This window comes from Vulpes lagopus, chromosome 8, assembly GCF_018345385.1.
Source record: "Vulpes lagopus strain Blue_001 chromosome 8, ASM1834538v1, whole genome shotgun sequence".
NCBI classification, from domain to species: Eukaryota; Metazoa; Chordata; class Mammalia; order Carnivora; family Canidae; genus Vulpes; species Vulpes lagopus.
The window spans coordinates 117,616,344-117,643,117 of record NC_054831.1 but is presented as its reverse complement, the minus strand read 5'-3'; the positions used below and the strand labels follow the sequence as shown (position 1 = coordinate 117,643,117).

At 43.3% G+C, this 26,774-nt stretch overlaps 3 protein-coding genes across 5 annotated transcripts in view; 2 read left to right on the top strand and 1 right to left on the bottom strand.

Moving 5' to 3' along the window:
- KIAA1522 (KIAA1522 ortholog) overlaps nucleotides 1-2,450 on the top strand; it is a 28,398-nt gene extending 25,948 nt beyond the window's left edge. For all 3 annotated transcript variants that reach the window (XM_041768117.1, XM_041768118.1, XM_041768119.1), the window contains exon 7: nucleotides 266-2,450. In XM_041768117.1, the coding sequence (XP_041624051.1) occupies nucleotides 266-288 (23 nt within the window). In that variant the 3' untranslated portion in view covers nucleotides 289-2,450. The remainder of the gene's footprint in view (nucleotides 1-265) is intronic.
- Nucleotides 2,451-2,894: 444 nt separating this feature from the next.
- Nucleotides 2,895-26,774, bottom strand: part of YARS1 (tyrosyl-tRNA synthetase 1) — a 31,624-nt gene continuing 7,744 nt past the window's right edge. Inside the window, exons 4-13 of the mRNA XM_041768120.1 lie at nucleotides 22,185-22,314; nucleotides 18,735-18,815; nucleotides 13,662-13,754; nucleotides 11,775-11,910; nucleotides 11,218-11,303; nucleotides 8,087-8,222; nucleotides 6,928-7,025; nucleotides 5,901-6,094; nucleotides 5,250-5,391; nucleotides 2,895-3,767 (exon numbers count right to left, since the gene is read on the bottom strand). Of these exons, the coding sequence (XP_041624054.1) occupies nucleotides 3,657-3,767; nucleotides 5,250-5,391; nucleotides 5,901-6,094; nucleotides 6,928-7,025; nucleotides 8,087-8,222; nucleotides 11,218-11,303; nucleotides 11,775-11,910; nucleotides 13,662-13,754; nucleotides 18,735-18,815; nucleotides 22,185-22,314 (1,207 nt within the window). The 3' untranslated portion in view covers nucleotides 2,895-3,656. The remainder of the gene's footprint in view (nucleotides 3,768-5,249; nucleotides 5,392-5,900; nucleotides 6,095-6,927; nucleotides 7,026-8,086; nucleotides 8,223-11,217; nucleotides 11,304-11,774; nucleotides 11,911-13,661; nucleotides 13,755-18,734; nucleotides 18,816-22,184; nucleotides 22,315-26,774) is intronic.
- The window catches only part of LOC121498117 (S100P binding protein), a 53,383-nt gene continuing 46,294 nt past the window's right edge, over nucleotides 19,686-26,774 (top strand). Inside the window, exon 1 of the mRNA XM_041768126.1 lies at nucleotides 19,686-19,962. The gene's annotated coding sequence lies outside the window, so the exon portion shown is untranslated. The remainder of the gene's footprint in view (nucleotides 19,963-26,774) is intronic.

The window sequence follows — 26,774 nt, the reverse complement described above, 5'->3', positions numbered from 1 at the left end:
TGTGGTGTGTGGGACTTTGAAGTCAGACCTACTGGGTTCCAACTCCAACTTTGCCATTTTCTCTGCACGTTCTGGCCTTAAGTTGCTCACTGTAAAGTGCAGGCAGTGGTGCCCACGTGAGCGTGCTAGAGGTACTGTTTGTAAAGCATCCAGCTGGTGCTGTGGGTGGCTGGTCAGTTGAGGGGGTGAGGATGTGCTTGGGGCATCCAGAACCAAGCTGGGAGGCCCCATGCTGAGCGTCCCTTTCTCCCCCCACCCCCTGCAGACCCACAGAAAGAGCTGGTCTGACCACCAGGCACCTTGCTGGCACTGCTGACCCATCCCAGGAATACAATCTCAGGGACCTGAGCAGCTCCAAGGACGAGAGGATACGGCAGACACTTCATCTAGTAGGGAGGATGCCTGCAGCCTTAACCTTCACAGCCTTCGATATTTATGCAAGCCTGGTGTTGATCTGTCCTCCAAGTCATCCAGCTCCTGCCTCTCCCCGCGCCCCCAATGGATTTCCCTCTGGCAGCTGCTGCTTGTCTTGGCCTTAGCCTCATTTTGAAGGAGGTAGCTAGTGGGAGCGGGTGGCTGCGCCCCCTGCTGGCCTCGAGGCCACACAGTTGGGAGCAGAGCACCTCACTTGTTTCTTTCCCTTGCCCCCCACCCCATGTTCAAATCATGCACATACTGTAGTCCAGAATCAAAGCACTTTTGAAAAGTGGCTGCATGTCCATCCTCCAGGGCCCGTGAAGCCACATTCCAGGGGCCTGTTTACATGGCAGCAGCATCAGTCCCCAGTAGCTGGCCCCTAGCTGGGACCAATCTGTCCCCTCCCTCCGATCCAGTGTGCCCATTCCTTAGTTCTTGGAGGTGGGTGAGTCACTATTCCCACAGGCTTCTCCAGGCTGGAGGCAGGAGCGGGGCTGTGGAATTCCAAAGCACAAAAGGTGCAGCAGGGGTTAGCCCTCTTGTGCCTCAACTTACCACCAACCACCCTCCTTGCCTTCCAGTTTTGCCAGGTGCTCCATGTGGGGGACAAGTGGGAGACTGCCAGGGCCCAGGTGGGGGTGGGGGAAAAGAACCAGGTGTCTCCGGAGAGTAGGAGAATGGAATAGGGAGACATCTCAGTAGACACTTTGGTGATGCCAAACATCCACCCCTTGTTTCACTTGTACAGGTTGGGGTGGGCAGGTGGGCACAACACTTCAGAGCCCATGGGCTGAGGCAAAGCTGTGTCCTTTTCAGCTGGGCAGGAAGTCCTGAGGAGGTGGGTGGAGGGGTCTGGCAAGGGGAGTGCTTATTTGGGCAGTGGGCCCAGACCTAGCCCTATAGATTACATTCTGTGACCTTTCTCTTTACTTGGTGCATGTTCTTTCTGCAGCTGCCTTTCAGCGCAGGTGGTTTCACAGGGGGGAGCTGACACTGAGTGACAAGGATGGGAAACCAAAGGTGCACTCTATTCCAGGCTCTTCCCTAGTCCGTGTGTGTGGGGGTGTTCAGTGCTCCTAGGGAGCAGGCTGGGTGATTGCCCCCTAGCCATCAGCCTCTGCTACTGATCTCTCCTCTAGGAATTTTAATGACCTATTTTCAGCCTGTGCCACCTATCTAGGTAAGCTGACTTCCCCACTGGCCCTGGTACCTCCCTCCACAGTCGTGTGGCTGCCACCAGGGTCACCCCTTCTGTCTTGATCCTCTTTCCTCAACAGTGACTTGGGCTTGAGCCTGGCAAAGAACCTCACTTTTAGCTGCTTCTCTGGAGAGACCGAACCCCTCCTAGAACAAGAGCTGGGAATATAGGGGATGTGGTACGAGAGCCCAGGTCCCTCTGGCCCTCCCTCATGACTGTCTTCTCCCTGTAGCTGTAAACCAAGGCTGCTCCCTTGCCCCGTGGGTTAGGGAGAGCCGCTCCTGGGTACTTGTCACACCTGCCCAGTGAGCTGGGGAAAGAGGATAGTCCATATGTATGGCTCTGCTCAGAGCTCCTGACCAAACCCTCTGGGAGCCAAGACCAGGTTGAAGACTCCATGAAACCAGGCCCTGGCAGCAGCCCTGGAGCTGCTGGAGGTAGGAGGGAGCCCAACTTCTGTATTTCTTTCCCTCTCCTCCCCTCTCAATGTTACTTGAGCTCCTTATCCTCAGCTAGAATCTTCTGAGCTTGTTTCCCCACTGGGTGGGACAGAGTACAAAGGAGAAGGGAGGATCTAGAAGAGGCAGCCCTTCTTTGTCCTCTGGGGTAAATGAGCTTGACCTAGTGCAAATGGAGAGACCAAAAGCCTCTGATTTTTAATTTCCACAAAAATGTTAGAGAGAGAAGTATATATATATATATTTCTTTAAATTTTTGAGTCTTTGATATGTCTATACAAACAATCCATTCCCTCTGCCCTGAAGCCTGAGTGAGACACATGATAAAGCTCTCTGTGTGTTTCATTCGAAGGTGTTAATTAAATGATTAAAACTTGGCTGTGGTTTGCTGCTGCTTAACTGGAGAGGGACAGGGGTTGGGAAAATGTTCTTTCTGCCTGCTCTAAGTACTGGACCCCAAAATGGGCCTCTTCTGCTTTTTCTTTTTTTGAGAGAGAGAGAATATCTTAAGCAGGCTCTCTGCTCTGGGCATGGAGCCCAACGCAAGGCTTGATCTTACAACCCTGGGATCATGACCTGAGCCCGAAATCAAGTCTGGTGTTCGACTTAGCCACCCAGGCGCCCCAGGCCTCTTTTATCATCAAAGGAAAAGTCAGTGTCTGTGATCCATCCAATTCATCACAGTCCCTGCTCCTGCTAACGTTACAGGGTCAAAAGTCCAAGATACAAGCAGCCTATGCTGGGTGAGGGGCCCGGCAGCTGCTCCACACTTGTGTTTCTCCCTCCTGAGATGGTCCAGCTCACAGTCCCCATCTAGACACTCTTGTTCAGACAGTTTATTTGAATTCATGACAGTGATAGTGATTCTGATTGATGCCTTATGGAGAAGTACCCCACCCTCTCTGAAGAAAGATTCAGGCTGCACATCTGCCCTACTTCTGATATTAACCCACAGCTGGTTTAGGGAATGTCCCAACCCAGCAGGATCAAGGGAAAAAAATCACAGGAGCCCTAGGGCAGGCCTTGCCCCCAGTGCCAAGCCTCAAGCCTCAGGGTTGGCAGGCACTGGGGAAAGCTGCCCACCACTTGGTAGACCACTAGGTTCTCTGTCTTCCCCTCCCTTTCCTTTTCGAATCCCACAATTTCCTGTTGGGGAAAGGCTGTAATTACCCCAGTTCAGGCACCAGATCCCAGACAGAGGCACAGCTGCTGGGATAACTCTAGGAAAACATGGGAACCAATATTTTTCCAATTAGAAGGACTGTGGCAGAAACCTTTTCTATGAGTTATATTGAAACCAGGTTTCTCCAGTCAGCTGCCAGGGGAAGAAGGTAGAGCTGGACTCCCTGCTGCTGCCCCGACCTCAATACTACCCAGGAGATCAGTGGCTCACCACAGCAGCCCCGACAGGATGTTTCTGGATTCTGGGGAGATTGAGCTGCCGCTTACTGAGTTCCACACCTAATAAAGTCCCAAACTTCCTGCTTTGGTGTCCTGGGAGATGGGGAAATGGGGTGAAGGACGGAGCAAACTGAGACAGCAGATGACTCAGGGTGACAGAAGGGAGCAGGATGCTGGATTAGCTAGCTGATGTTCCCTCCTTTCAGTGATTTACAGGAGACGCACCCCAGCTTGGTCATGAAGTTGGTTTGCTTCCACTGTGCGATGCAATCCTCAGAGGTTTTAAAATCAGCCTGCACAAAAGAAACAAAAGCAGTGAATGTGGTGGCCACGGGGCCACAGGAGAGCAGGCTCTTACGCTCCAGTGGTGCGGACAGACTTGCTGGACAGATTGAACTGCTCTGCCAGTGGCTCACCATGGTCTCTCAGATCCAAACAAGCACATCTGAGGCATTTAGTTTAGGAAAACAGTCTCGAGTAAGTGCAAAGAACTATGTATCAAGATATCTATTGAATAGGGATCCCTGGGTGGCGCAGCGGTTTGGCGCCTGCCTTTGGCCCAGGGCGCGATCCTGGAGACCCGGGATCGAATCCCACATCGGGCTCCTGGTGCATGGAGCCTGTTTCTCCCTCTGCCTGTGTCTCTGCCTCTCTCTCTCTCTCTCTCTGTGACTATCATAAATTAAAAAAAAAAAAAAAAATTAAAAGATATCTATTGAATAGTGAAAACCTGAGAACCTCAGTGTCTTACACTAAAGATTAAATAATTTTGTTACATTATGGTAATTATGATATAATACTATGCAATCAGATTCCCCCTCTCAGTGTTTAAGAAGATGGGGAAGTTTTTCTGGCATCAAGTTAAATAAAAAAATAAACCTATAGCAGGACTCAAAGAATAAATACATTACTTCCATACATAGAAAGAGTCCACAAATAAATCCTCACTGATGCTATTTTCTGGTACCTCTAGGCAGCAGGACTATGGATATTTTGTTTTCTTCATGTCCCCTATATTTTGGACATTTCTGCATGGGAAATTTATTTTATAGCCAGATAAAATAAATGATTCAAAAAAGCAGCCTGGAAATGTAGTAAAGAGGGAATGGATAAAACCACCAGCCTGCCACATGCAGGAAGATAGTGGTAGAAAGCACTCTGAACACCTCCCAGAAACACCTGGCTGAGTGAGGATGTGAGGGATTAACTAGGGAAAGCCACAAGTGTAATGTTAGTGCCACGAGGACAGTGAACTGTTGGTGTTTTATTCCCTGATGCAGCCTGAACCCCTAGAGCGATAGCTGCCCCATCTATCGGGCTCAGTATCTGTGGGAAGAAGGAACACATTCAGGGGTCCCAGGGGCGGGCTGTATGTGAGTCCATGCCCCAGAGGGCAGACAGAGAATGAGTGCTCTAAGACCAAGGTGGGCGGGGGGATCCCGGCTCCATCACTTCTGGTGACCCTGTGTGGCCTTGGCCAGTATCCTGCCAGACAAAATAGGGATAATCCTCTGATCATGGACTGAGGATCAGAAGAGGAAATGTCTAAGTCCCTCACACCCCCTCAAATAGTCTATCCATACTCTCAGTAGGTGCCAGAGCTCCCGTGCTCTGCAGGCACCTCCTCTAGAAAGGTCTGGACTCAGGAAGGGAGGGGCTTAGAGGCAGGAAAGCCCAGCGTGGGAGCAAAGGCCATGGTGGACTCAGTAGCAAAGTAGTCTGGGGACACAGCACAGGTGGCCCAGGCAGGAGCCAGGGCATTGCCATCTACTTACCTGCAACTTCTCAAAGACTTTCTTCTTGGGCTTGAGCTCCTCATCTGGTTGGCCCTTCTCATAGCCCTTCACAAACACTCGCTCCCCAGGAGCAGAGCCTGCAGGAGGGTCCAGAGGCTCAACTTTGCGGTTTACTCCTTCCCTGAGAAGACACACAGGACGAGGACACGGTGAGGATGTGGACTGCCCACAGCTGCCCTGGAAGCCAAGGCATCAGGGCCTGTATAGAGGGGCCACAATGCCGGAGGCCCAGGAGATCCTCAGCACTGAGTTACATTTCTGGACGGTATCAGCACTGCCTTGACCCTCTGTTGGGAGAGATACCAAAATCTGGGCTTTTGGAGGAGGAAGTAGGACAGAACAGAGACAGCAAGGCCCGGACAGCTAGTCAGAATTAGGTTTGACTCCTGGCTCCATCTCTCACTGGTAGAGGGACTTGGGCATGCACATACTGCTTTGAGCCTTCAACTTCCGTCTTAATAAAACTGACTGGGTAAAGTGCTTCACGCACAGTACTTGTACAATAAATAATTCCTTCATGCATCATCTTTTGGATAGTGCTCGCAGGGTTTCCACTTGGCGCATGGAAGGGCTGATTCCCTCCTCTCCCCCCAACCCCCTTCTGGCACTCCGCCCCAAGTTCTCACTTACATAGAGGCACAAAGAAGCATGCCTTGGGACTCGATGCCTCTCATCTTCTGGGGTTTCAGATTGCACAGCACCACCACCAGCCTATCCTGCAATTCCTCCTTGGGCACAAACTGTACCAGGCCGCTCACGATAGTCCGGGGTTCAGCTTCTCCCACATCAATCTTCTCCACATACAGGCTGTCTGCATCTGGGTGCTGCCAGCAAGAGATATTAGTCCCAGACAGTGTCGTATGGAATGGATCACGGGCGGGGCCCGATGAGCCCTCTGACTGCTGAAGTGGGCATCCATTCCTCAGCAGAGGCTCCTAAAGGACCCTCTGGGGCAAACTCTTTCCAGGTCCCGACGACAGTAGAATGGGTTGTAAAAGTACATTTTAGTCTCCACCAAGAGGCAGGCTTTGAGTAGAATGAGGCGTGCAAGGAGTGTCCTCCAGGGGTGAAGACAGGCCTGGTCTGTCTGGGTGGCTACATGCTGCGCCAGCCTGGTGGATGGGTGGGGGACAACGCTGGCCGCACCATCTCAAAGAGCACTGGCAGCTATCTCAAGGTTGTTTCAGTACTTGGGTCTACACAGTGAAAAACATTGCTGAGAGAGGGAAAAAAAGCCACAGCAATGGTCCCAGGTCACATAACCTTTTGTCTCTGGGAAAAAGGAAGTCCCTTCCCCATTTTCAGGGGTGGGTGGGATGGGACAGGGCGACAAAGTGCTCATCCAAGATAAGGCCTGCAGCTAAGTCCAGACAAACTGGTAGAGACCAGAGGAGTCTATGGGACCGGATTTAGCGGATAAGCAAGCTCCCTCTGACTAATATCTTCCCCCCTCTATGAGTTCCTGGCTGTGGTTGGTTGCATAAGGTCCAGAGGCAGCAAAGGGAAAAGCCTGACACCTGGAGTTAGGCGCCTGTGTTCTGACTTGCAATATGACCTCAGGGATGTTACTTCCCATCCCCGGCCAGGTTTCCTCCAGACGGAAACAGACAAATGTGACCCCTATCTGCCTCTCTGGGATGTGATGAGAAATGAGTACCTTGTCCACACTAATGACTTTCCCCACACGGATATCCAGCCGGGATGGGATGACCTCCTCTGGTTCTGAATTTTTGGCAAGGCCTTTGGCAACTGGCTCTGGGAATGAGAAGAACCCAAGGGGTCAGAACTCTCCTCCTTCACCATGACAGGTCAACCGCTGAGCCCACCCAATGAGGACACCAGCAGGGGTTTAGCGCAGAATGCCCAGAACATACCCATTTATTTATTTATTTACTTACTTACTTTACTTATTTAAAGATTTTATTTATTTACTCATGAGGGACACAGAGAGAGAAGCAGGGTCCATGCAAGGATCCCGACGTGGGACTCGATTCCAAGTCTCCAGGATCAGGCCCTGGGCTGAAAGCGGGCACTAAACCGCTGAGCCACCCGGGCTGCCCCAGAACATACCCATATCTTCTTTTTTTATTTTTAAAATAATCTCTACACCCAATATGGGGCTCATACTTATGACCCCAAGCTCAGGAGTCATGGGCTTTTACCAAATGAGCCAACCAGGTGCCCCTAGTTACATCTTTAAAACAGGATCAGCAACCTTTTAGAAGTGACATGCCAGATTTTCATCTATTCTCTCCCTCAGTTATTAGCTGGAGAGGAGGGAAGAAAAGGGATGGTAGTAGTTTTGCTACCTTTAGGTATTTCCATTCATGCACTCCACATATATTTTTCGAGTCTGGAAGGTCACACAAAACCATCAATGTTAATATCTCAGCATCATGGATAAGTGGATGGCTAACTAAGAGCCACTCAGAAGCATATGGAAAGGTATTAGACAAAGCTGAAGATGAGCTTCCCTAAGGAGCTGTACAAGCTCTGCCTGAACAGCTGTGTTACCTCATGGTCTAACCCAGCTGGTCTCTAACCAAAGAACATTTAGTGAAGCATCATAGTATGTATCTCACACCAGGAGATTTCATACAACAGGATGTAATCACTTCACAGTATCGCCCAGACCTAGATCAAGATGACTCAAGTTCCATTCCAGGAGTTAATGGGGTAGGATATCCTTGCACTTCAGACCCCCTGGCTTCTAGGGCTCTCAGTTTGAGACCGACCTTTCCCTGAAGCCCACTGACAGGCTCTCTGTCTGATGTCATGCACCCCTTGGCCCTTCCCCGCTCCCTGGCTGGCCTTACTCTGCTTCGAGGGATCTGGGTAGGCAGCACTGGCCAGTTTCTTCAGTGCAGGAGTATTAAACTTTTCCCGGATAGGATCCAACAACTTGTTCAGGGCGACTTCGACAGAATTCTTGAGGTCTCCAGGGTGTACAACCTGCAGAAGTGTACAAAGGCCCAGTGGAAGGAGGCATCGGAGTGGGGCACAGGACATCTGAGTCTACATAAGATAATGTGTATGTAGAGTACAGGCTGTTGATCCTCAGAATCACCCTAGGAAGCTGACAAAGCCAAGAGGGGGGAAAAAGGTTTAGGAAGATTATTTTACCTGTCTGAGATTTAGGTTTTTTGACTCTGAATTCCATACTAAATTGAGGATTTTTATTTTATTTTTTTAAAGCTTTATTTATTTGAGAGAGAGAGAGAGAGAGCGCGCATGCAGGGGCAGAGGGAGAGAGTGAATCTCAAGCAGCCTCCATGCCCACTGTGGAGCTCCATCTCATGACCCAGAGATCATGACCTGAGCCAATGTAACTTGAATGTTTTTATTAATCAAATTCTTCTAGTCCCTCCACTCATGCTTAGAGTAGTGGCATGAACCAGGTGTTATTTGCAGGCGGAGAAACAGAGAGGCAACCCCAGGAGACAGCCTGGCGGGTAGCTAAGTAAGTGAGAAGAGCGAGCAAGTGCGTTGGAGTTGAACCAGGGTTAGAGTCCCTGCTAGCTGTGTGACCCCTGGACCAGGCACTTAATAACCTTCTAAGCTTTAGAGGGTTATTAAGATGCTTTACTTAAGAACTGAAGAGAATATCTATATCTCAGAGAGTCAGAATGAGGATTCAATCCCACAATGTGGATAAATATGGTGAGTGATTCTAGTGCGTGGTAGGAGCTCAGCAATTCAATTTTTCTTGTGTCCTGTGACTAGTACTTTTATACTTTTCAAATCTGCCCTGAAAGGCTCTGCTAGATATTCTAAGGGGTATCTCTTAGCCATGAATACCTGTAATACAACAGTGCCTACATTTTAGTTTCTGATGATATTCCTTCATTTCCTTAGGAATTTTTTTTAAAGATTTTATTTATTTATTTATTCATGAAAGACACAGAGAGAGAGAGGCAGAGACACAGGCAGAGGGAGAAGCAGGCTCCACGGAGGGAGCCTGATGTGGGACTCGATCCCGGGCCTCCAGGATCATGCCCTGGGCCAAAGGCAGGCTCTAAACTGCTGAGCCACCCAGGGATTCCCCCTTAGGAATTTTAATAATAGAAAAGCTTTAGGCCTCCTCTGTCCAGTATGATAGCCACTAGCCTCATGTGGCTGTTTAAATGTAAACTACAATTCAGTTCCTCAGTTGCCCTGGGCACATAGTAAGGCTTACCTGCCACACACAGCCAGTGGCACCTATGTGACACAGCACATACAGAACATGTCCACTGTCACAGAAAGTGCTACTGGCTAGTGCTATTTCAGGCTCTTTTTTCAGATATGTTTCTTCTATCCTTCTTATTATTCCAATAAATGACTAGCCAGTAGCACTTTCTGTGACAGTAGACATGTTCTGTATGTGCTGTGTCACATAGGTGCCACTGGCTGTGTGTGGCAGGTAAGCCTTACTATGTGCCCAGGGCAACTGAGGAACTGAATTGTAGTTTACATTTAAACAGCCACATGAGGCTAGTGGCTATCATACTGGACAGAGGAGGCCTAAAGCTTTTCTATTATTAAAATATGGGGTTTGTGGCCTGCCTTAGGCTGGAGAGAGAGGGTTTCAGAGCAATGGCTGTGAAAAACATCCAAAAAATAGGCCGCAGAGCTCATAGGTCTTTTCCTCTATTTGATGTTCAAACCCCCACACTAGGTTGCCTGCAGTGGGCTTCTGGTCTCCGCTTGAACACCTCAGTGATGAGGTTGCAAAGTTAAGTGAGGCAGTCCAGCTTGTTGTCATACAACAAAGGTCGCTGCACAGCTCTCCCTGATGTTGATTCTGAACATGCTTCACTATGGTCCCCACCTGTAGACCTGGCTTAGCCCTCTGGGGCCACAGGAAGAAACCCAACCCTTCTCCCATGTGTTGGTCATGTTATCTGAGGAGGATTGGACACAGGCCTGATTCCCAGCCAAACATCCCCAGTTCTTTCAAATGTGCTTCCGTGACAAGGGTTTTGGTCTATTCCCTATCACAGCCTCCTTCCTCTCCCCACCAACACACCCCAGACTATCAAATAAACCTCATAAAACTGAAGTCCAGGGCTGAAGGCACAACCCCAAATGTACTCACAACAGTCGAGAACTGAATAGACTATTGGCTCCCTGGTTCCAGACTCCACATTTCTGATGTCTTACACCAAGATTTAACATTTCTGACCATCCAATCACACTACTGATTCAACACAAAGTCAGAGTCAACCAAAAGCCCCCATTCCAGTCCCCATATGCACCACTATCACATCTTCCCTTTATGACCTGGCCCTTCCTGTGTTGCCCACAATAATTCATGCCTCACCTTTTAGATTCATGTCAGACCATGCCATTTTGCGATTCCACATCATGCTATTTCACCTTCTGTGTCTTTTGGATGTTGTCCCCTCTGCAAAGCTTTGCCGGACAGCCAGGTAATCACTTCCTCCTATTTTACCTTTGGACTGTGTATACATCATCATCATATAGTCACACAGCAATACTATTTGTTTATATGTCTGCCTCTCTTTCTGGACCATGAGCTTCACAAGGATTTAATCCTCCGTAATGCCAGCACCTACCATGGTGCCTAACTCACGGGCACCTAATAGTTCTTTTGTGAAGCTGTCTGTTGAGATCAGCAGGATCCTCTATGCTGTCCTTTCCTAGATGTTTCTTTTTTAAACCTTGACTATGCACCTCTCCCTAAAATGGTTCATCTTGTTGGGTTTGGTCCTTTATTCCAGGTTAAATCCTTTGCAGAGTGAATAGCATACTAATATATTAGTTTTGTGCCATTTGCTTGCCTAACCTGTGAACCACCCAAATCCTCATTAAGCCATTACTCACAATACACAACCCTGGAAAGCATCAAGCAGAAACTTGGGGCAGGTACTAAAATCTGCCTAGGCCAAGAAGGAGAGGTCCATCAGAAGGAATTCAGTGGGGATTACTCCTCCTTTGGGATTACCTCATCAGCAAAGTCCTTTTCTAGGTCCAAGTAAACGGTATAGGTTTTGTTTCCACCCCATTTCTCATCTCGAAGGATCACAAACTCTGTAAGACAAAGGATCCATGCCAACAAACTCATCAATAATGGCAGAGTCAGCATTCCTAGCTCAATGTTATGGATATTTAGAGTTTTTGTTGTATATTTTAAACTTTATTATATGGCATTTTATTGTTCTTAAATCAGATGAGCTAGCAACCCAGCGGCATCCAAGCTCAAGGGAAAGGATCGTGCCTTACATTTCTTTCATATTTCTCTAATTCAGCATGCCTGTGCCCACCCTCATTTCTACAACCCCTGCCCACCCTATCACCCCACGTAGAGTAACCCAGTGACAATCTCATGGGCAATGAAATGATATCCCAACTGCAAGTGTACACTGGTGTATTAGAAGTCAGAGCACAGAATCAGGGAAGCCCATCTCTGAAGGAAGACTCCTGACAAACCACAAGTATGATCACAATACTAGTTTTGCTACTTTGGCCTGGCTTCTGGGAAGCAACCAAGGAGTGTCTTACCGGACTTGAGAGGAAAGAGGACATGCTTGATGAAAGACAAAACTCCATTGTTCTCCACATTCCCTGGCTCACAGAAGGCCTTCTTCAATTTTTTCTTCACATCTTCCTTCCGGTCAAGGAGATCAATCTTGGACTCCTAGAAGCCACGGAGGAGAAAGGACCTCTTATGGTGGGAAATGAGATATGCTCAAATAATCTGTGTATTTTAATGTTTTTTTTTAAAAATAGTTAAACATTAACAACTTTAATAAAAGCAGAATTAATCAGAGTCAAGAACCACTCACAACATTGCCGAAAATAATGATTTCAATGTTCCTGTGTTCTTCTAAGGCCTTCAACACAGAGCATTGTTACAAATTTATAGTTCTTACAGACTTCTAGTTGGAGAACAAATGTCTACCCTTTGCTTTTTCACTTGAGACTATATTGTAAGTATTTCTGAGTGGCTACCTAGTCTTTCCTTATAATTTTTATGCTATATTGTATTCCCAATTATTAGTGACAATATACTTTCTAAACTGTTAAATTATTTTTTAATTTTTGTAAATTATATGCAATATTACAATGAACATCTCTGCAGGTTTTTTTGTTTTTGTTTTTGCTCTCTCTAGGATTCTTTCCTTAAGCTACCTAAAACTGTTAGGCCCAAAACTATTTTCTCAAAGGGGCATACTAATCGTTACTGCCCAAAACAGTGTGTGAGAGGACTTGCTACATGGCAACTCCCAATACCAGGTACTGTCTAGTATCTAGAGCCGTTTTCCCTTTCAGGGTAATAGGTATTGTTTCTTATTTTCGAGTGAGTAAGCTCATGGTTCTTGGTGTTCAGTGGTTACCAAATTCTGGTCCATGTATGTCTGTATATGAATCATCTGGAGTGCTTTTAAAAAAATGTAAATCACTGGGAGATGAATCAAAATCTCTTGAGGCTGGGCCAGGAATCTGTATTTTTAAAAAGCTCTCTGAGTGATTCTGATGTAGTCATGTTCAGAAACTGCTACTAACTCTGATTTCCAGGGTTAACATACGGTGAATGTTACTAAATGGTGTGAGTGGTATGATAGTTTGTCAAAGAAATAACTAATACATGGAGCATTTTAACACAGAGAAAAACAAATGAGTATATTATTCTAAAAACTCTAAGTTTCCATGCATAAATTTACTGATCTCTGTTCAAAAAACTGAGAAGCCAGATTGAAAGAACTAGATGAACACCCAACCATGACTTTAATCAGAATCACCTGGTAAAATATAAAAGTAAATACAGATTCCTGATATTGTCCAGAACTACTTTATCAGAATCTCTAAAAACAGTCTAATTGATGCTCTTTTTTTTTTTAATTCCCTAGGTATTTCTGAAGCTCAGCTGTGTTTGGGATTCCAGAATTCAACCTTTCACATCTTTGGGTTCCACTAAGGCCCCCATTCTGTACCCTTAGGGATCAAAACAAAAGTGTACTTTTCCTAAGCAGGACTTTTAAATGTTAAAAGATACTGAAAAAAAAAAAAAAAAGATATTGCAGTTATATTAGTTATGTCAAACATCACCTGAGAATTAAGATGCTATTTGGTAAAATGCAACCTTAGCCTCATTAACCTCATTAAGAAGGCTGAATTTTATCACAGTTCTAGGAATGAAGAAATTACTTTTGCTTGTGCGTTTTATCAGCAGCAATAAAACTGTTAAAATTATGATTGGATCCCATCAGGACTGCTTCTTGGTCCTTCAGTAGTCAAGAACCTCTGAAATTAATTGGATGACTTTAGGTTCCTCGGAACTCAAATCTACAAGAATTCTAGTTAGCCGGGTGACTCTTCTTTTGAGCCCGCAATCTCTTCATCTCTTGCTGAAGATTTCTGAACTCAAGTCAGAGCTAGCAAACCCACCTCTTCTGAGGAACTCATTTTGCTGCCAGTTAATCCTGGAACCATAGGATTCATCAGATGGACCCGTTTTGAGTAGCCAAGTGCAGGGAGATACTGAGGAGTTAGAAAGAAATGCACAAACCAAGTATTAGTATAAATTTCTCCTCAGTGCTCCAATCTCATCTAATTTGGCCAGCAACTTAATAGTTTGATACAGTCCTTCCGATCTTTTTTTCTACCAAATATACAACCTTTCCTTCTTTCTTTTTTAAAGTTTCTTTTTAAACTTAGTTAACATACTGTATAATATTAGTTCAGGAGTAGAATTTAGTGATTCTGCACTTCCATACAATGACCGGTGCTCATCACAAGTGCCCTCCCTTCTTAATCCCCATCACCTATTTCACCCCTCCCTTACCTCCTTCCCCTCTGGTAACCAGCAGTTTGTCCTCTATAGAGTTAAGAGTCTGTTTCTTGGTTTGCCTTTATCTCTTTTTCCTCCCTTCATTCATTTGTTTTGTTTCTTAAATTCCACATATCAGTGAAATCATATGGTATCTTTCTCTGAGTGACTTATTCTGCTTAGCACTATACTCTCTACCTCCGTCTGTGTCATTGCAAATGGCAGGATTTCATTCTCTTTTTTTTTTTTTTTTTTTTTGTGGCTGAAAAATATTCCATTGTGTTGAATATACAACCTTTTTTTTTTTTAAATTTTTTTATTATTATTTATTTATGATAGTCACAGAGAGAGAGAGAGAGAGACAGAGACACAGGCAGAGGGAGAAGCAGGCTCCATGCACCGGGAGCCCGATGTGGGATTCGATCCCGGGTCTCCAGGATCGCGCCCTGGGCCAAAGGCAGGCACCGAACCGCTGCGCCACCCAGGGATCCCGAATATACAACCTTTTGATGGTGTATATATAAAGTTAGGGACAGCTCGGTGGCTCAGTGGTTGAGCGTCTGCCTTTGGCTCAGGTCATGATCCTGGGGTCCTGGGATGGAGTCCTACATCAGGCTCACTGCAGGGAGCCTGCTTCTCCCTCTGCCTATGTCTCTGCTTTTCTGTGTGTGTCTCTCATTAATAAATAAATAAAATCTTTAAAAAATTATTTTTTTCTCAACTGCTTTTCTATTAGTATTACAGTGTGATTTTTACATTACGATGGATTTACTCTGCCACCAGAAACAACCATGAAAGGTAAGGTGGAAATATATAAAATGACCATTTGCAGGCATTCAACAACAATAGGTGTACGGCTATAAATCTTGACAGGAGGGAAAGCAAAGGTGACCCACACTCACCCTGACTTTCTCCTTGAGGGCTCTTTTCCCAAACCAGGTGTTGAGAAAAAGAGAATAGATGTCTGATGAAGCAGAGGAGACAGAGATTGGGGTTCAGGGCTCCCAGGAGGCTAGGATTTGGGAAGGGTTCCAGAGTGAAGTGAGCACCTTACCCCCAAATCTAAGTCAAAACTCCCCACTATTTCTGTGCTAACTCATAGCTATGTGTGCATACAGAAGGATGCCAGGGAGCCTAGCAGATAACAGGTGCTGGGAGGCTGGAGATCTGCACAGAGATTTTATTTTATTTTATTTTATTTTCACAGAGATTTTAAACACCATATAGTGCTGGGGAAACAGAGGTTGAAGTTTAGATCCACTCAGAGTGGAGAGGTCTTTGTGAACACCCTAAGATTTGGGTTTGAGACTCCAGAAAAGTCATATAACAGGAATACGGACCACATCACAGGAGGAAGGGCAAAATTGAAATAGACCTGTTCTGACAAAGCCTAGAACCAGCCCCATGACAGGATCAAGGTGATAAGGCAGTAATTTAACAGTCTATAGAAAGCACAGCACACTATAAACATAATCCAGAGTCTCTACAACATATCTACAATGTCTTTGATACCAAAAAAAAAGTATTAGAAACGAGAAACAGAAAAAAATGGCTGATAGTTAAAACAGTCAATAAAAGCAGACCTAGGAATAATCCAGATATTGGAATAAAGATCATAAAAAAGATCTATAAATAAAGATCTATAAAAGAGAACCAACTGGAAGCTCTAAAATGGCACGATATGATTTAACAGAGGACAGGATTGGTGAAATGTCAGTAGAGAATAATCAAACTAAAGCACAGACAGGACAAAAAAAAAAAAAAAAAGGGAAACAACAGAATATAAGAGATGTGTGGGACATAGTCAGGAGGTCGACCCTATGTATAATTAGGGTCCCAGGGCAGGAGAGAGAATATGACAGAAGCAATATTTAAGGAGATAATAGGGGACAATTTCCCAAAACTGCTGAAAACACTCAGGAAGCTCAGCAAAATCCAAGTAGGATAAATACCAAGAAAACTATATCCAAGAACACCATACTCAAATTGCTAAAAATCAGAGACAAAATGCTAAGAACAGCTGGAGAAAAGCTGTATTATCTATAAAAGAGACACAATAATATTTACAGGTGATTTCTCAATGAAAACTAAGGAAACCAGAGGCAATGGGATAGCTCTTTAAAGTGGTAAAAGAAAAATAACTGCCAACCTAGAATTTGATATCCAGGGAAAACAAAAGAAAGATGTTTTCAGACAAAAGATAGCTGAAAGAACTCATTATTTATGACCCGTGCTACCAATGGCAATATTGGGGCAGAGGGGAGGAGGCATTCTTTAGATTGAAGGAAAATGATCCCAGATGGAAGCCCAGAGCCACTGGAGTGCTGGAAGGAGTCAAGAATACCAGGAAAGGTGAGTAGGGCTAAGTATACATGAAAATTGATTGTTTAAAAAGGAATTTATAATAAAGTCTTGGGACTTAAAATACATGTAAAAGTGAACTATATATATGACAATAGCACAAACAGCAAGAAGGACTTAGAAAAAATTGTAGGTTTTTACATCATTGAGATGTGGCAAAAATATCTAATTTAAACTATAACACATTACAAAGACCCATGTTGTAATCTCTAGAGCATGGGTGGGCAAACTTTTCTGTAAAGGACCAAATAATATTTTAGACTTTGGGACTTGGCGCACACATGGTCTCTCCATACACACACAAACCATTCTTAGAGCTTGTGAGTTTCACAAAAACAAACCATGGGCCATCTCTGCTAGAATAATAAAAGTAGATTCAACTAAAAAGTTAGCAGAGGAGGGCAGCCCAGGTGGCTCTGAGGTTTAGTGCTGCCTTCAGCCCAGGGCATGATCCTAGAGACCCAGGATCCAGTCCCACTGTCAGGCTCCCTCTGGGGAGCCTGCTTCTCCCTCTGCCTGTGTCTCTGCCTCTCTCTCTCTCTCTGTATCTCTCATGAATAAATAAATAAAATCTTAAAAAAAAAAAAAAAGTTAACAGAGGAGATAATACGAAATACTTAATCAAAAAATTTCCATTTTAAGCATTCCTCATTCATTAAATATACCCCAACACCATAAGCCAGTCGGAAAAAGATATGATCATACTCATATGTGGAATTTAAGAAAAAAACAAAGTAGCAAAGGGAAAAGAGAGAGAGAGAGACAAACCAAGACATAGACTCAACTCTAGAGAACAAACTGATAGTTACCCGAGGGGAGGGGGATGAGAGGATGGGGGAAATAAGGGATAGGGATTACCACACACTTGTCCTGATGAGCACTGAGTAATGTAAAGAACTGGTGAACCTGAAACTAATATAACACTGTATGTTAACTATACTGGAAATAAAATTAAAACAATAAAAAGAAAATCCAAAAGCCATTTAAAAAATACTATATAACATTTCATTGTGATGAGTTATCATAACATATATCATTTAACAATCCCTTGCCATTGGATGTGGGTTTATTTCTAGATTTTTAAAAAAGATTTTATTTAAGTATTTTTTATTTTTTTATGATTTTATTAATATATTCATGAGAGACACAGAGAGGGAGAGAGGTAGAGATACAGGCAGAGGGAGAAGCAGGCTCCATGCTGGGAACCCAACTCGATCCTAGGTCTCCAGGATCATGCCCTGGGCTGAAGGCGGCGCTAAACCACTGAGCCACCTGGACTGCCCAAAAGATTTTATTTTTAAAAAGACTATTCTTAAGTAATATCTATACCCAGTGTAGGGCTCAAACTCATAAGCCTGAGATCAAGAGTTGCATGCTCTACCCACTGAACCAGCAAGGCATCCCTATTTCTAGATTTTTACCTTTAAACTGATAATGTGATAAAATACTTTCATACATAACTGAAGTTGCACTTTTAAGATTATGTCCTTAGCACCAATTTGTATAATTATTATGGCAAACCACCCTCCAGGAATTGACATTTCCGCTAACAGTGTTTTCTCCATACTCTTGCCAAGATGAGGTTTTGAGAAGCTTTCAGAAATAACAACCATTTCTCAATAGCCCTTTCTAACTTACTCAAGTTCTTCCCCCAAAAATAACTATTAAGGGTATGCTCTGATTTCCTCTTTTAAACCTTGTTAAAGGGCAGCCCCGGTGGCACAGCAGTTTAGCGCAGCCTGCAGCCCAAGGTGTGATCCTGGAGACCAGGGATCGAGTCCCACATCAGGCTCCCTGCGTGGAGCTTGCTTCTCCCTCTGCCTGTGTCTTAAAATAATAAATAAATAAATAAATAAATAAATAAATAAATAAGTAAGTAAATAAGTAAATAAGTAAATAAGTAAATAATAAATAAATAAATAAATAAACCTTGTTAAAGAGTTTCTCAGAAATGAGTGGTTTATGTGAGATCCAGAGCAATACAGGCTGAATGCTCTGGGAAAGGCCAGTAGTTCTGACTGGTGGTCCTTGTCCCTAGAAATTGTTATTAGGAAAGAGCAAATCCAACAGATCTGGGGACAGCTTCCTAGTAGCAGCAAGAGCATGGGCTTTTGTGTTAGATAGGTTCGAGTGCTAATTTCTGCTCAGTCACTAGCAGTGTGACAACTGACAACTTTCTTTCTTGACACTTAGTTTTTTTTGTCTGCAAAACAGGGAGAACAATACCTGCCAAACAATATAGTTATGAGTAGTGGGACTGGCATATTCAAAAAAATTTAATTGCATACCCGAGGTACAAAAGGAAAAAGTATAGGAAAGAGGATACGTACCTTCTCTGCAAAGGTAAAAATCTTTCTCTGATCCACACCTCCAAACTGGGCATCTACTTTCAAATACTCTTCATCTAATGCCTGTGGAAAAAAACACATGAGCATAAACTCCTACTGTATTTCTTCTATATGGATCTGAGATACCAGAAAGTTTTGAAAATCATACTTTTTTTTTTTCCCCAGAAAGTAGAGCCAGGAAGCAAATAAAGTAGCATCCAGCCTCCTTGAAGGCCTCAAGAGTGGCATAAACATTTGCTGAGTGCCTGAGGTGAAACCGTACTCCATGTAGATGTCATGGAGGAAAACGTTAACAGCCCCTGCCTTCAGGAAGCTCACAGCCTAGTGGGGCAGGGAGGGAAGAAGACACACCATAGTCATGTCAAAGGTACCCAGTGAATAAGGCAGCCTGTGACAAATGTCAAATAATGCCGTAAGAGGGCCCCCTGGGTGGTTCAGTTGGTTAAGCATCTGCCTTCGGCTCAGGTCATGATCCCAGGGTCCTAGATGGAGCCCTACATTGGGCTCCCTGCTCCTCAGGTAACCTGCTTTTCCCTCTCCCTCTGCCCCCTCTTGTCCTCTCTCTCTTTCTCTCAAATAAATAAAATCTTTTTAAAAAATGGCATAAAAAGAATGTAGTGTGACAGCTCAGAAACAAAAAGCAAGACTAAACTGGTAAACAAACAGGTATTATCACATACTACATGCCAGGTCTAGTGCCAGCCCTTTGGATGCAGAGTTGAATTATATGGATCCAAACTCAGCCTTCAAGAAGCCCATTACTCGGTTGAAAAAAGAGGCATATAAACATAATTTCAGTACAGTGTGTAAAGGGCTATCCTAGATGTTCATTTAACGAACAGTGCTAGTAGCTGGTCAGACAGGTGGCAGTGAAGGCTTCCTGGAATCAGACTGTGGGCTGAGCTTGGTTTTGAAGAATATATAGATGTTTTTCACCATGGAGAGGAAACAGATGTCAGAAGGCAGGGAGGTGTGAAATGTTTAGGGAAATTATGAGTGATTTAGTATGCAAAAGCACAATCGTCAGCGGATGGAGGAAGTGGTTAGTGAAGCCATCAGAGAAGTAAGGATACTGAATATCACACTAGGGTGTCTAGCATCATCCTGGCCCACACTGTAGAAAGATCATACCAGTAAGAGGGCAGGGCACAGAGTGGAGGCCTTTGGACTGGAGACAAAGAGAACGGGCTGGAGGCTGCTGTGAGTCCAGGTAAGAAACGATGCTGAACGATGTCAGTGGGGATGGAGAACAAGAATATATGTAAGAGATTTTAAAAGTAGAATTGATAAGATTTCATGTCTGATTGAATGGAGGGGAGAGGAAGAAGGAGAGGAAGAGAAAGGTGAGCAAGCAAGAACAATCTAGAAGAGCACTGTCCACTAGAATATTCTGTAATGATGAATACGTTCTATGTCTGTGCTGTCCCAATAGGTTGGCCACTAGGTGCATGTGGCCTGTGAACGCTTGAAATATAGCCATTGTGACTGAAACCTAAAAACTTTAATTGTTATTATTATTTTTTTTTAATATTTTATTTATTTATGATAGTCACAGAGAGAGAGAGAGAGGCAGAGACACAGGCGGAGGGAGAAGCAGGCTCCATGCACCAGGAGCCCGATGTGGGACTCGATCCCGGGTCTCCAGGATCGCGCCCTGGGCCAAAGGCAGGCGCCAAACCGCTGCGCCACCCAGGGATCCCTAATTGTTATTATTTTTAATAGCCATATATGACCATAACTAGAGGAGAGGCTGCCATTGGGGACAGTGCAGATCTAAATGTCTCCAGGCTTAACACAAAGAAAGCTCTTTTGGAAGTGATAAGGGAAGACTTGATATTCTTATACCAAATATATTTTTTAAAGAGTTTATTTATTTATTTGAGAGAAAGAGAGAATGTTTGTGCTCAAGCGGGAGAAGCAAAGAGAGAGGGACAAGCAGACTCCCTGCTGAGCATAGAGCCTGATGCAGGGTACCATCCCATGACCCTGAGATCATGATGTGAGCCAAAATCAAGAGTTGGACGCTCAACTGACTAAGTCATCTAGGCGCTCTCTTATACTAAACATTATAGAAATACACAAAGAGGGGCACCTGGGTGGCTCAGTCTGACTCGGTTTTGGCTCAGGTCATTATTTTCGGGTCATGAGATGGAGCCCTGCATTGGCCTCCAAGTTCAATATGGAGTCTGCTTGAGGATTCTCTGTCCTTTCTCTCTAACCAGCCCCCCACTTGGGAGTGCACATGCTCTCTCTCACATACACAAATAAAAATCTAAAAAAATATATACAAAGAAAAAGTTAAGTCTATTATCATTTTTGTCCTACCTTTTGAGCTAGTAACCAGTATTAACAACTTGGTTTGAATTTTTCTATCTTCTCCTTGCTCAACAAATACACATGAAATATGATATGTTTTGTTTAATGGAAAATAGGATGCCTAATATATATATATATTTTTTATTTTTGTTAAAGATTTACTTATTTTAAAGAGAGACAGAATATGCCTGTGGGCTGTGTGTGGTGAAGGGAGGGACAGAGGGCGAGAGAGAGAATCTCAAGCAGACTCCCCACTGAGTGTGGAGCCTAATGCGGAGCTCGATCTCACAACACTGAGATCATGACCTGAGCCGAAATCAAGAGTCAGCTGCTTAACTGAGCCACCCAGGCACCCCACCAAAAATTTATCTTTACACATCACTCTGAAATTTTCTTCACTTCAGAGATCATGATCAATATAAAGAAGATGTGTGACGTTGCACAGCATTCTCTGGGAGAACTGGCTTCCATGTGTGTACTGTATTCTGCAGACATGAAAAAAAAAACAAATCCATTTACTATTTATGTGTAAATAGCCTGGTTATCAGGCCATTTTCAGCCAATAGTCACATCCAGTGTACCTTTGCACAAAAGACTTAAGGTGTGGTGTGCCAGTATGATCTGTAAATAACTGGTGTGAATTCCGTGTATACCTATGTAAATACATTTGTTAACTGAAATGAACATAAAGAAAATATAAAATCTGGGGGCACCAGGCTGGCTCAATCAGTGGAAGGTGTGGCTCTTAATCTCAGGGTTGTGAGTTCAAACCCCACATTGGGATATAGGGTTTACTAAAAAAAAAAAAACAAAAAAAAAAAACAAAAAAAACAAAAAACCGAAAACATAAAATCTGCAAATAAGCTGATTTATAAATTAAAAAAAAGATGTGTGAGACGAGCAGTGTTTTAAAGGGCAGATAGATAGGGGAGGACCTACAGCTGAAGAAGTCAAAAGGCTTGCCAGAAAGGGGAAGGGAGGGAGACCAGAAGGCCTGCAGCACAGGGAAGGAACAACAAGTACCTGGGCTTCATTACAACTGAGAGCCGGATTTGTGACCCGTGGTTAGAAACAGAGCAGAAAAGGTCATTGGGCAACTCCACCCCTCCTGAGTACCTGTAATCCGGGGTACAGCAGACCACTCAGCAAAGGGTGCTCCACCTGCTTTACCACCTCAGCCCCAGCTTTCTTGGCATCGTGCTGTGTGACCACGGAGGAGAGTCTGTACACATCTAGTGTGTACTCTCTGAAGAGGAAAGGAAGTGGGGAAGGCGTGAGACTGGGCCGAGGCCTCACTTGATCGTAAAGCATTAATTCATTCTCCCAATCTTAAAACAATCCAAGACAACTCTGCTGCCTGGTAGCTTCTAAAATGTGACTGGTTCTTCCTTTTATACAAAATACCACTTTATCTTTATGTCTTTCTTTTCTTTTTTACAGATTTTATTTATTTGAGAGGAAGAGAGACAGAGGGAGCACAAATGGGGTGGGGGGGGCAAAAGAGGGGAAAGGGAGAAGCAGACTCCCAGGTGAACAAGGAGCCCACAACGTGGGGCTTGACTTCAGGACCCTGAGATTATAACCTGAGCCAAAGGAAGATACTCAATTGCCTGAGCCAGTCAGGTGCCCCTGTGTCTTTTCTTTTTAAAGATAGCTTCAATTAATCTTCTTCACTTATTTCTTGAAATACTGCTTCTTTACCCTTCCATTCTTTTTCTGGAATGCCTGTTAAATAAATATCAGATTTTGCTATCTTCCATGTCTTTTTTTTTTTTTAACTGAAATACATATAAGGAATACTGTACCCATTGTTCAGTTTAAGAAAGAGGACTTAATTACTTCTGAATTAAGCTCTTATGAAGTTTAGAAGCTTCACAGCTTTAGAAGCTCCTGTGCTCTACCACTTGCCATAATCCTATACTACTTCCTCTCCTTCCAGAGTAACTACTATCCTGAACTTTTGAGTTTCTTTCCAGTTTTATATATTTGTATCTATAAACAATGTGTTAAAAAATTATGTGTATAACCTGGTATACAAATCCAAGTTTCTTTCTACATGCCTAGGAATAACATTTCTGGATCATAGGTAATTTGCATCTTGAGCTTTGGTTATCAACTTTATTACCTAATATTATCTTTATTTTAAATTTTGCCAATTTGATAAGCATGAGTGGTTTTTTTTAAGATTTTTTTTTTAGGGCAGCCTGGGTGGCTCAGCGCCTTCAACCTGGGGCATGGCCCTGGAGTCCTGGGGTCCAGTCCCACGTCAGGCTCCCAGCATGAAGCCTGCTCCTCCCTCTGCCTGTGTCTCTGCCTCTCTCTCTCTCAAGAATAAATAAAATAAAATAAAATAAAATAAAATAAAATAAAATAAAATAGGAATTGCCTTAAAATTTATTTATTTATTTATTCATGAGACAGAGAGAGAGAGAGAGAGGCAGAGACATAGGCAGAGGGAGAAGCAGGCTCTTCCCAGGAGCCCGATGTGGGACTTGGTCTTGGATCCCGGGATCACAACCTGAGCCCAAGGCAGTCACCCAACCGCTGAGCCACCTAGGCGTCCCAACATGAGTGGTTTCTTACTGAAGTTTTAATCTAAATTTCTTTGAATAATCAAGGAGGTTAATTTCCATATATTTATTGGTCATTTGATTTCTTCTGTGAAATGCCTATTTGTCTTTTTCTACTGGACTAATTTTTTTGACAGTTGAATTTGTAGTTTTTGACAAATACAGGATGTTAATATTTGCCAGTTATGTGTTTTAAATATCTCCTCCCGGGCAGCCCTGGTGGCGCAGCGGTTTAGCGCCGCCTGCAGCCCAGGGCGTGATCCTGGAGACCCTGGATCGAGTCCCGCGTCGGGCTCTCTGTATGATGCCTGCTTCTCCCTCTGCCTGTGTCTCTGCCTCTCTCTCTCTGTCTCTATGAATAAATAAATAAATATCTTTTAAAAAAATAAATAAAATAAATATCTCCTCCCTGTTGGTTGCTTGCCTTTTTACTTTATTTTACTTTTGATTTACTGAAGGTCTTAATTTCTTTCTTTTTTTTTTTTTTTTTTAAGATTTTATTTATTCATTCATGAGAGACACAAAGCAGAGACACAGGCAGAGGGAGAAGCAGGTTCAATGCAGGGAGCCTGACGTGGGACTCGATCCCGGGTCTCCAGATCACACCCTGGGCTGAAGGCGGCGCTAAACCGCCGAGCCACCCAGGCTGCCCCTGAAGGTCTTAATTTTAATTTGAATTCATCAGTCTTTTCCTGTAGTTTGTGCTTTTGGTGTGTTTTGTTGAATTTTCCATGCCTTGAGATTAAAAGATAGCTTTGTATATGTACGGTCTTTTAAATGTTTCATAGTTTGGCCTTTACAGTTAAATCTTTAATCCACTTGGAATGAAGGGATCATTTTTTTCCCATATGGATAACTAATGGTCTTTGCACCATTTTTTCTTAAAAAGTTCATTCTTTCTCTGCTGATCTGTAATGCTGGCTCTGTCATAAATTAAATTTCCATATTTATGAGGATCTATTTCTGAATTTTCTTGTCTGTTTCAATGGTTAATGCTCTATCCCTATGCTATATAAATGAGAAAGGATTTGCTTGCTATCTAGGATACATATAAGGAACTCAGAAAGAAAGAAAGAAAGAAAGAAAGAAAGAAAGAAAGAAAGAAAGAAAGAAAGAAGAAAAATGGGCTACTTGCATAGATACTTCACAGACAAGGATACATAAATGACCAATAAAAACATGAAAATAATTTTTTTAGATAAATATTTTCAGGTAATTTACTTTTACACTTGAATAGTAGTTTAGGTGGGCATAATTGTTTTCCTTTAGAATTTTATTTTCTTTTTTCTGATTATTTTTTTTGTAAAGACTTTTTATTTATTTATGAGAGACATACAGAGAGAGAGAGGCAGAGACACAGGCAGAGGGAGAAGCAGGCTCCATGCAGGGAGCCGGACGTGGGACTCGATCCTGGGTCTCCAGGATCACACTTGGGGCTTCAGGCGGCGCTAAACCGCTGCACCACCGGGGCTGCCCTATTTTTTCTTTTAAAGATTCTATTTTTAGGACACCTGGGTGGTTCAGTGGTTGAGTGTCTGCCTGGGCTCAGGAAGTGATCCTCAGGTCCTGGGATCCAACCCCACTTCTCCCTCTGCCTATTGTCTCTGCCTCTCTCTGTGTCTCTCATGAATAAATAAACAAATCTTTAAAAAAATAAATAAAGATTGTATTTTTAAGTAATCTCTACACCCAACATGGGGCTTGAGCCTGTACGACTGAGATCAAGAGACCAAGCCAGCCACGCATCCCTCCCTCCGAAGTTTAAAGGCTTTGTTTGCATCATCACCTTTGGCTATCAGTGTTCCTTTTCAGAAATGCAAAGCCATCTTGATTCCTGAAATTTTGTATGTGACTTCTTTTGTCCTTTTGGAACTTTGTAATACACTTTATTTATTGTTCCTAGTGTTGTGAAATTTCAAGATAGCGCACTTTGGCATGGGTTTATTTTCATCCATTGTGCCAGGCACTTGATGGGTCCCTTCACTCTGGAAACTCAAGTCATTTACTTGTTCTATAAATTATTTCATTGGTGATTTCCTTCCCTGATTCTTTGTTCTATTTTCTGGAACAATTATTATTCAAATATTGGACCTCCTGGCCTAGTACTCCAATTTTCTTTCTTTCTTTTTTTTTCCTAGTATGTTCTGTGAGGCCATAGAAACCAAAGTTCAATCCCATATAATTCAATGCGGTCTCTTGAGGTGCTACTAGTCTTAGTGTTCTATTAATTATATCTTACAGATTATAAAATCCATTTTTTGCATTTTATTTATTTTTTTAAGATTTCATTTATTTATTCATGAGAGACAGAGAGAGAGAGGCAGAGACACAGGTAGAGGGAGAAGCAGGCCCCACGCAGGGAGCCCAATGTGGGACTCCATCCAGGGTCTCTAGGATCATACCCTGGGCTGCAGGCAGCGCTAAACTGCTGAGCCATCCAAGGATCCCCCCCAAGATATTTATTTATTTATTTATTTATTTATTTAAAGATTTTATTTATTTATTCATGAGAGACAGAGAGAGAGAGAGACAGAGACAGAGACAGAGAGAGACAGAGAGACAGGCGAGACAGAGAGAGACAGAGAGACAGGCAGAGGGAGAAGCAGGCCCACGCAGGGAGCCCAATGTGGGACTCCATCCAGGGTCTCTAGATCATACCCTGGGCTGCAGGCAGCGCTAAACTGCTGAGCCATCCAAGGATCCCCCCAAGATATTATTTATTTATTTATTTATTTATTTAAAGATTTTATTTATTTATTTAAAGATTTTATTTATTTATTTATTTATTTATTTATTTATTTATTTATTTATTTATTTATTTAAAGATTTTATTTATTTATTTATTTATTTATTTATTTAAAGATTTTATTTATTTATTTATTTATTTATTTATTTAAAGATTTTATTTATTTATTTAAAGATTTTATTTATTTATTTAAAGATTTTATTTATTTATTTATTTATTTATTTATTTATTTAAAGATTTTATTTATTTATTTATTTATTTATTTAAAGATTTTATTTATTTATTTATTTATTTATTTATTTAAAGATTTTATTTATTTAGCAGGCTCCATGCAGGGAGTCTGACATGGGACTCGATCACAGGTCCCCAGGATCAGGCCCTGGGCTGAAG